Source organism: Zingiber officinale, chromosome 4B (assembly GCF_018446385.1).
Source record: "Zingiber officinale cultivar Zhangliang chromosome 4B, Zo_v1.1, whole genome shotgun sequence".
Taxonomy (NCBI): Eukaryota; Viridiplantae; Streptophyta; class Magnoliopsida; order Zingiberales; family Zingiberaceae; genus Zingiber; species Zingiber officinale.
In genome coordinates, this window is record NC_055993.1 from 60321883 (window position 1) to 60332838 (window position 10956).

A 10956-nucleotide genomic window follows, 5' to 3' on the forward strand; every position below is an offset into this window, starting at 1 on the left:
TAAAAAATCAAAATCCTCAAATTCAATTTACAACTCATCATTTTCCGTAAAAAATTTCAATTTTAGAGGAAAAAGGACTGAAATTTAAAAATATTACAAGTTATAGGACTAAAAATGTAAATTGACTCATAACAGGACTAAAATTGAAAAAAAATGTAAGTTACAGGACTAAAAACGTAATTTTCTCGATTTTTATATATCGATAAGTAATATTGTTTCCTTTATTTATTTCTCATTGTAGATATTTGGTGTGATTATATGCATGGATGCTTACATTGGCCTTTCTCAATATTTCCTAGATAATAAATATAACCTTTGATGACATTTGTACAGTGCAATCTGAACCTTCAAAATGGTCGTACTGGAGGGTTTCACTGTTGACTTGACTAAGCCACTTGTATTTCAGGTGCAGTTTAACCATAATCCTTACATCACTTTAGATATCTAAATGCTGCTTCAATTCTTGTCACGCTTCCATATAGTGGACTGATATTAGCTCAAGCTGTCAGTTTTTAACATTTGCCCATACTGTAATTGTAATTTCCTTTTATTTATTTGGTCAAGGTAAATATTTTTTTAGGTAAGCTGCGTGAATCAACAAAGGTGAACATTTGTTTTGTAGTTGTAACTCTGATGTCCTGTAAATCTTAATCTATATAATCCCTCTACATCTTCCTTTCTGTTGAATGCTTGGAGTCATTCTGCATCATTTCATGCTTAATGATCCTAACTTATCTATCTTGTCACTCTAATAATTGATAGAGTTGCATATTGATCAAACTCTTCTAAATTTTCCTTAGGTAGGTCGCCTTGGGGATGCTTACCAAGAATGGGTTCACCAACCTATAATTAGCAGGGAAGGTCCACGGTTTTTTGCAAATAATGTTTTGGAGGTAACACAACTCAATAATAACTTAAACCACAGAAAAATGTGATTCTCTGGTCTATACTTAAATGTTTTTTTTTTTTAAATTTCAGTTCTTAACACGAACAGTGTGGTGGGTTATTCCAGTGATATGGCTTCCAGTTGTTTGTTGGTGTCTAATCCAGTCATTTCAAATGTGCAATTCATTCCCTCAGTTGGCTCTGATGGTAATGACTGGGGTATTTTTGTGGACCATGATCGAATATATTTTGCATCGATTTCTTTTCCACATCAAAACTAAAAGCTACTGGTAAATGTTTGATTTCAACCTCTTCAATTCAATCAACTTGGATATGTTGTCACTTCTTTGGCAACTGTGTTATAGGGGAAATACAGCTCATTACCTTCTCCATGGTTGTCATCACAAGCATCCCATGGATAGCCTACGGCTAGTTTTCCCCCCTGCTGCAACTGCTATCTTATGCATACCAGTAAGTTTAATAATTAGAAACCCAAATCATCAGCTAACTATGTACATGTCTGGATGATATATGCTGCATCACTAGCGTCTGTGATGTACTTTTCTATAATCGATTAGCTTAGAAAATCTAGAGCTCTTTAGTCTTTTTCCTCTGAGGTTATCTGGAAGTTTTATCATGGTAACAGGAAAATAAGTTTCATAATGTTTTCTAGTTCTGGAAGCTGGCCACATTGCTTGCAGCTCCCACAACTACTCCAGCATTGTTTGGAGGTGGCCTGTTGGGTTATGTTATATATGACTGCACTCATTATTACCTGCACCATGGACAGCCCTCCAAAGATCCTGCTAAGCATCTTAAGGTGAGTATCATAATATTTTTTTTTTTAAAAAAAGCAGAGACTCCTTGTTAGTTCTCCTTTATGACATGAATTTGACTCAAAAGTAACCTTCCTGCTGATTCCAGCGATATCATCTAAATCATCATTTCCGAATCCAAAATAAGGGTTTTGGAATAACTTCTTCACTGTGGGACATTGTCTTTAGCACATTACCCCCATCAAAATCCTCTTCGTAACCATGGACATTCAATGTTTTGCATTGTTGAGGGGAAAAAAAATCCAATCAAGGTGAGATTTCAGAACCTGATTGCTAGCGGGATTGTGCTTGCATTGTGTAGGCTTGGTTTTAACAGGCTGATTAACAAATCATTCTGTAATCTTATGCAGGGTGTGTTTTTTCCCATCCTGTCAGATGACCTTTCTTTCAGGGTGTGTTCATTCCTAGGACTGTGTGATCTACTCGAAGGAGCATTTTGTGGGCCAGTCTATTTCCCTTTTAAATATAAACTTCTATTTTTTGAGTTCTGCTGATCTGATAGCTTATATATGTTTGAAGTTTGATTCGTCATCTGTAAGTGATAGCTCATTCAATTGTAGTTTGCAATTAAACATTCCTTGGTATGTGATTAAATTGAAGGTTTGACTTAATTTATGCGATTGTTGTGCAATTAAACATTCCTCAAAAATTCAGATTGTGTTAGTCTGTAAGATTTCTTTTTGGCTCAATTCCCCAAAAGATTTTTTTAAAGTAAATATAGAAAAAAAAACACTTTTAGGCTTTGCTTTTGGAACTACCGTCATGTTACATTTTGATGAGTGATTAGGGTTATAAATGAGCTAAGCTTAAACTATTTTATTTAAGATTGCGGAGTAAGGTACTTGAGTCAAACCAATTTGAGTTTAAAATTAACTAAATTATTGAAATTGTTATTAAGTTTTTTTTAAAAAAAATTTTGAGAGGTGTGATCAACCGAACCTCTCTGATTAAATTTTAAAGTAGTTAGTGAGTTTAATATTAAAAGTTTATTTAGAGAATCTCCAAAGATTTTTTTGGATTTTTGATGGTTTTTACTTAAAGAAAAAAAAATGAAGAGAGAGAGTAAAAGCTGGGTCCGAATTCTCGGGGAACCCAGCTTCTTGATTTTCGTTGATACGTAGGATAGAGAAAAAATAAAAACTTGGGGAAAATGTTCCAGATGTCCTTATAGATATTAAATTTTTTATTTATTTGTAAATTTGGTATAAGTTTTTATTTTTGATAATTTAAATATCTAACTAATCTTAGAAATTCATTGGATTCTATATAAATTTGTCATCAGACGGATAGTCTAGTGTACAAGTAATTTTAATTTCTTAGATGTATTGTGCCTCCGTGAAATTGGAAGATATAAGTTTTGTTGATGTATATGACATAAGTTTTCTTTGAGATTAATTATTTATGAAAAATAATTAATCAGGTTGGGTAACGTTGAGTCTGGGATGACCAACTCAGTCATAATATCGAGTATGGGGTGATCGGTCCGGTCTTACAAAAATTTTCTACTGACTATTAGGATAAATTAGAAAGTACTTGTGGCAACCGGCCCAGAAGTTCGGCATCCCTTTAGTTATAAGTCCCAACTGAGTGTCACATAACCCCGGGATAGATCAATTATTTATGAACATTGTGGCAAAAGGCGAGTACGCTCGCCCCCAGCGTGCCCGCCAACCCGTCCCAAGGCCAACACAGAGGAGGTAAATCACGGACGACTACTAGCCTTTGGAATAGTGACTAGCACATAAGGGAGACATTTACCTCGATTTTGCCGAGATTCGAACCCCAGCCTCATTATGATAACACCTCATGCGCTAGCCACTAGACTCATCCGAGGGGACAATTATTTATGAACATTGATTTTATAGTGAGTGGTTTAAGTTCCTTTAATTGATATTGTGCAAGTTTAATAAACATAAATAAAATATTGTTCATGTGGCTAAAAAAAAAAGATGACTCGCTCGTCCAGCTCTCCCGTCAATCCGTTCCTAAGCTAACATGGAGCAGATAAATCATGTAGGATCGTTGAAGTACTAGAGAGCGGGGGGGGGGGGGGGAATAACACTCGTTGTTTTTTTCACTCATTTCGGAAAACTCAAAGTAACATAGCGGAATAAAGAATAAGACAAAAGTAAAGCTAACACAATTTTTTTTACTTGGTTCGAAACCTGTATTGACTCCTAATCCAAGATCTGCGATCGTTGATCGCTTTCGATGGGCAATCACTAATAGTTCGCAAATCTTTTACAAGTACTGAAAAAATAAATTATACCGACAATAAGGAATTAGGAATTTGTTTGTCGGTTGTCGGAGTAGCGTTGAAGAGAGCAGTTGTTGTTTGTTTCTTGATTTTGGAAATTGTATTGTTTAAGCAATTAGTCGAGCCCTCCTTAAATAGCCAAGCTAGGCCTTATCCAGATCCATTGATCTCGAGATCAGGTTTGACTCGTCGTTGATCGGTCGACCGATCCCTTGGTTCGGTCAATTAATCCTGCCTGAATCGGTCTATCTTCTCGTCCAGATTCAGCTTCGGATGAGTCCTCATTCGGTCGACCGATTCCGCTATCCTCGCTGGCTTATCTGGTCTGATCCGATCAATATGGCCTTATCTTGGTCACTGTATATCCACTGTTTGGTCGACCGTTCCCTAGGTTCGGTCGACCGATCTTTCGGTCGAATTTGGTCAACTGGCTGAAAATCAACTCTATTTGCTTAGCTTGGAGGTTCGGTCGACCAATCCCCGATTCGGTCGACCGATTAGGGCTAAGTCCGACCCTGTAAAACTATTAGTTTCCTGCAAAATAGAGTTAGATAAAATAGCAAATAATATATAAATCATTAACTTGATAACCTTCGGACTATTCAGTTCTGACTTCGGACTTCCTCCGGAAACTCTAGGTCAAACCAACGCCTATTGTTCCCTCAACGGGGAGAGATTACCTGTTGTCAGACCGATCCTCCAGACCGACTGGACTTTCTGCCTAGGGTTACCACCCCTAGGACCTAGGGTTACCTCCCCCTAGGGTTTTCTATAACCTAAGATTACCACCCTCTAGGACCTAGGGTTACTATCCCTTAGAATTTTTTACCTGTCTAACCGTAGCTAAGACTTTTTATCATCTAGGGTTACCGCCCCCTAGGACCTAAGGTTACCACCCCTTAGGGTTTTCCACCTGCCTAGAATCCACTAGGACTTTTGCCTAAGACAACTTAGGACTTTCCTGCAAGCTCAATCAGCCTTGTTAGATCACAAGACAACTTAACTTTCGACTCTTTGACATAATCAAAACTCAAGTTCGATCGTCCGATGCTTCCCGTACCAACAATCTCCCCTTTTTGATTATGACAACACAGTTCAAAGTTAAATAAAATATAACAATAAATAAAGGAATTTAAGCATGAGCATAAATACAATGATTTGTAAAAAAACTCCCTTATGCTCCCCCTTTCATAAAAATTATGTTTAACTCTTAACTTTTAACTTTTCTCTCCCCCTTTAACATATATTAAAAAAGAGAGAAGGCTGTTTGAAACAAAGGTTTTACCTTTTTCAACAAAGACTTAGCTGAACTTAGCCTTTGAAAATTACTTAGCTAAAAAAAAAACTTAGCTAATCTTAGGTTTTGAAATGATCTTAGCTTTTTTCAAAAAAAAATTAACTAAATTTTAGCTTTGAAAATAATTGTGTTGTCAAGGACTTAACTTTCAAAAGAAGTTGATAAAAACTTAGTTTTAATACTTAGCTTTATAGAGGTTTTGAAACTGGCATAGTTAAAAGTACACAACTTAAAAAGGATTTTGATTAAAGCTTAGTTTAAAAAATTTGATAAAATTGAAGTTAAGTACTTAGTTTTAAAAAAGAAGTTAATCAAAACTTAGTTAAGTACTTAGCTTAAAAAGCTTTTGATAAAAATACTTTAGCTTTAAAAATATTTTGATAAACACTTAGCTTTAAGAATATTTTCACTTAGCTTTAAGAATATTTTGATAAAAACTTAGCTTTAAAAATATTTTGATAAAAATACTTAGCTAAGTAAATGATTTCTTTAAAAAATACTTTATCCAAAACTTAGTTTCCGTTTTTCAAAAATAATTTATTTTTTTTCAAAAATAATTTAAAAAAAAAATAAACTTCCTCTTTCAGAAGTATTTTGAACTTTTAAAAAGTTTAACTTTTAAAACCAATTTTTAACAAAAAAAAAAATAAATAAAAATTAATGTCTTAACCTTCTTTTCACTCTCCATTAATTAATGCCAAAAATATTTGAGGGTCCTAGAGTCCAAGCATGTACATCAAAAGCATAAAAGTTATTATTTATTTTCCTGATTTTCCATCTCACTCATTCTATGTTATCAAGTATGTTTAACTTATGAGTGTGTGTGAGATGGAGTTAAGTTAAGTTGATTTGATCTTTAACTTTGAAAAATATTTATGATATTGAAGTATATTTCAAAAATAATTTAAGTTAAATTTGGATTTTAAAAATACTGAATTTGAGATTTTAAAATATAAGTTTAAATTTGAAGATTTCAAAATATTGAAGACAAAAGTATTTTAAATTTGAGTTTCAGAATAATTAAGTTTGAATTTGAAAATATATGCGTTTAAGTAATTAAATTTTAAATTTTAAAACTTTTTAAACAATATTTAAAAATAATTATGATCAAAATTTTAAAATTAATTATAGTTTTAAAATTAATTATTATTTAATTATGATTTTAAAATAATTAACATTAATTATGATTTGAATATAATTAACATTAATTATGATTTGAAAATAATTAACATTTTAAAATTAATTATGATTAGAAATTACTTATACTTGTGAAATTAATCAAGATTTTTAAATTAATTATGATTTTGAAATTAATTATGATAATTAAATTTTAAAATTAATTATTAATTAAAATGACTTAGTTTAATTGAATTAATTTTTAGTTAACTTAATTGAGTTTAACTATTTTAGGTTTGGTTAACTACTTTATATTTTAAACCTAGGTCCATCTCACACTTTTCTAGATTTTCAATCAAGGAACCCTAATAATTTTGTGAGATGGTTAATTTAATCTTCAATTTAAATTCTAATCTAAAGATTGATCAACATTTGAGTTAGACTAAGTTTAACAGTCAGTTAATTAAATATCTATTTCAATAATTGACTTTTAGGCTGTGGCGAGGTACTATGCCTTCTTGGGTATGAGATCATCCATCACTTCTAAACAAAGTCTTTTAAAGAAATTAAATATTTAATTTTCTTTCTGAAAATCCTAGGTCTAATCAAGTGTGGATCAAGCCTAAATCCTTATCTATCCTAATCTAAGCATGTATAATGAAAAATAGTAAAGCAAATATATTTTATGATAAAGATGGTCTTTTTGTTGGCTCCCCCTAGATCATAGTCTCGATAAGGTCTATCAAAGTAATAAATTTGATCATTGGGGATCCAATATTGACCAAGTCCAACTTGATTAGTCAGATTAGACTTTGGAACCCATACTTGGACTGTTCTTCTATGTGTTCGATTAACAAGCGATAGATAAGATCTAAACTTACGGTTAGCCTTATATCCATGTCCAGATCGATTGTATATGACTCTTTATTTTTTAAGAATCAAATCCAGATTCTTGGAACCAAGGTGAACCATTCTAATGTTCCCTTTAGTTCTTTGACTTGATCTTTCATACTAGAATTTTCTTTCTCAAGTTGTTGAACTTGAGTTGAAGTTCTAGTTTGAATAGGTTCGATCAAAGAGCTTGGGCTAGTCACTTCCTTAAAGGCTGTTACCTCTTTTTGGAGTGACTTGACTTGGATATTTGGCTTGGCTAATTTACGTATTAAATAATTAATTAAATTGTACAATTTATCTACATGAGAAGATCTTACAACACTGTTTGGCCCTTTGGAAACAGATATGGATCTGTGACTTCTCTCAGACTCGGTTTTTGATTCGTTCTCGGTTTCGATCTGAGACTCGGACTCAGTTTCGCGGTAGGGTAAGGAAGCTCGCTTCTTTGTGTCCTTCTTTGTCTGACTCTTTTGATGACTCAGACCACGTTGCCTTCAATGTCTTCCTTCTTTCTTGCTTCTGGTTTGGACATTCAGGCTTGTAGTGTCCCTTCTAGTTGTAGCCGTAGCAGATAACTCCAGACTTCGTCTTCAAGTTCGATTGAGTCACCTTCTTCTTCTTGAGAGCTTTCCGAACTAGTTCGACTAGTTCAATGGTGATTTCATCTTCGAGATCTGATTCGTCTTTGGATTCGGGTTCAGTTCAGCACTTGATTTTTGATTCCCTCTTTCTACTTGTACTTGTAATCAAAGCAATACCTTGCTCAGCCGGGCACACATTAGTCTGTTCATGAAGTTCGAATTCTGAAAAGAGTTCATCTAGTCTAATTAAGGAAAGGTCCTTAGATATATTGTAAGCATCTACCATTGATGCCCACAAGGTGTTCCTCAGAAAAGCGTTTAGTGCGTACCTTATGACGTCACGGTTCTCCACTTTCTGTCTGATCGCGTGGAGTCCATTTAGAAGATCTTGTATGCGAGCGTGAAGCTGGCTCACTGACTCACCTTCCTGTATTTTTACATTATATAATTTATTTAATATTAAATCTCGTTTGCTTACCTTCATGTCGGAAGTGCCCTCGTGCAGCTCGATTAGTTTATTCCATAACTCCTTTGCGTAGTTGAAGGGCCGACCCAATTCAGCTCTTCTTTTGTCAGGATACATTGTAAGGCTCGAGTCGCCTTGGCGTCAGCCTCGATTTTCTTCATTAGACTCATGTCCCAGTTTTCGCATGATACTAGTTTGCCAACGCCGTAGAGTGGAAGCGCAAGGCTGATTTGGATGATTATCCACATCTCTACCTCAATCTTCAGATAGTACTCCATTTAACTCTTCCAGTAGCTAAAATCTTCTCCAAAGAATAGAGGCGGATGTGCAGTGCTGTAATCTTCTTGGTGGGCCATTGTAAAGGAAAATCTCGCACACAAAAAGGAAAAAGAAACAAATGTCTGAAGACTTGGTCTTGGATTAGTAATGCGAGAGAAAAATAAAACTAGTAATTCACTAATTTAAAAAACAAATATTAATAAAAATATTATTATAAATTTTGGTAACTGTGATATTTTGCAAATACTGACCAATGGTGAAAAGATAAAAATAAATTTTTTAAAAATAATTTTGGAGGAAAAAAATGAAAGGTGTAAGAATCTTTTTTTAAGAAAAAACAGTATATAATTTTATTTTTCAAAAAAGAGCCCCCTTGCTCGATTGGTGGTTTTACCAAATCATAGCGACCTAGCTTCGATATCAATTGTAGGATCGTTGACGTGCTAGAGAGGGGGGGGGGGGGAGGGGGTGAATAACACTCGTTGCTTTTTCACTCGTTTTGGAAAACTCAAAGTAACGCAGTGGAATAAAGAACAAGACAAAAGCAATGCTAACACAATTTCTTTTATTTGGTTCGAAGTCTGTGTCGACTCCTACTCCAAGGCCCATTATCGTTGATCGCTTTTGGTGGGCAATCACTAATAGTTCACAAATCTTTTACAAGTGAGCAATTACAAGTACTGAAAAAACAAAGTATACCGACAATAAGGAATTAGGAATTTGTTCGTCAGTTGTCGGAGTAGCATTGAAGAGAGCATCAATTGTTCGTTTCTTTATCTCGAAAATTATGTTGTTTAAGCAATTGGTCGAGCCCTCCTTAAATTGCCAAGTGAGACCTGATCCAGATCCACTGATCTCGGGATCAGGTTTGACTCGTCGCTGATCGGTCGGCCGATCCCTTTGGTTCGGTCAACCGATCTTGCCTAAATCGGTCCATCTTCCTGTCCAGATTCAACATCGGATGAGTCCTCATTCGGTCATCGATCCCACTGTTTGGTCGACTGATTCCACTATCCTCGCTAGCTTATCTAGACTGATCTGATCAATCCGGCCTGATCTTGGTCATCGTATATCCACTATTCGGTCGACTGATCCCTAGGTTCTGTCGATCGATCCTTCAGTCGAATTCGGTCAATTGGCTGGAAATCAACTCTATTTGCTTAGCTTGGAGGTTCGGTTGACCGATCTCCGATTTGGTCAATCGATCAGGGCTAAGTTCATCCCTATAAAACTGTTAGTTTCCTGTAAAATAGAGTTATACAAAATAACAAATAATATATAAATCATTAACTTGACAGCCTTCAGACTGTCCGATTCTGACTTTGTATTTCCTCCGGAAATCCTAGGTCGAACCGACGCCTACTGTTCCCTCGACAGGGAGTGCGCCTTCACCTACTCCTCTCAGGAGAGATTACTTGTTGCCAGATCGATCCTCGCTAAACTTTTTGCCTAAGGTTACCACCCCCTAGGACCTATAGTTACCTCCCCCTAGGGTTTTCCATAACCTAAGGTTACCACCCCCTAGGGTTTTCTACCTGCCTAACCGCAGCTAGGACTTTCCATCACTTAGGGTTACCGTCCCCTAGGACCTAGGGTTACCACCTCCTAGAATTTTCCACCTGTCTAGAATCCACTAGGATTTTTGCCTAAGACAACTTACGACTTTCCTGCAAACTCAATCAACCTTGTTAGATCATAAGACAACTTAGCTTTGGACCTTTTGACATAATCAAAATTCAAATTCGATCGTCTGATGCTTTTCGCACCAATAAATCACGGGTGACTACTAGCTATTAGTATAAGTAGTTAAGGTATGAGAAAAGACATGTTCTGAAGCACCAAGTTTTCACCCCAAAATTTCATATGACAATACCTCATATATCTACCACCGTACTATCCCAAAAGGACTAAATAAGCTATTGTTCATATTTGATAAACATAAATATATTTTAATCAAATTGGGTGTCCATGAATATTTGATTTGTTTACAACTTTACAAGTTGAACAATATTTTTATTTTTGTCATTCTCTTAGAAAGAGAAATTAAAAAAAAAACAAATTAAGGGAGACATGCATTTTAATTTCAGAAACCTAACACCTAGACTATAGGTCTCTCATGGTGAAAATCTAACACCTAGAATATAGGTCTCGCACGGTGACTGTGGTTTCCCTCTCAACATCTCAATTTAAGACTTCAGAAAGTAGTGATGCTTAAAAAATTAAGAAGCAAGAAATTCAAAGGAAAAGATGAAAGATATTGTTTCTATTGTACCACTTGACACTGAAAAGAAATTCTAGATTGATTTGTACCTTAGTCGATCATCTCATGAATCCATCCCTTAGTC

General features: G+C 34.9%; 1 protein-coding gene across 1 annotated transcript; it reads left to right on the top strand.

Annotated features, from left to right (window-relative positions):
• Positions 1–349: 349 nt before the first annotated feature.
• On the top strand, positions 350–1920 carry LOC121978281 (dihydroceramide fatty acyl 2-hydroxylase FAH1-like; the record flags this gene model as incomplete). Its single annotated transcript, XM_042530646.1, has 6 exons — positions 350–406; positions 801–893; positions 979–1175; positions 1251–1356; positions 1559–1705; positions 1810–1920. Coding segments are annotated over 6 exons (711 nt in total), but the record flags the coding sequence as incomplete, so codon positions are not given.
• Positions 1921–10956: the final 9036 nt, after the last annotated feature.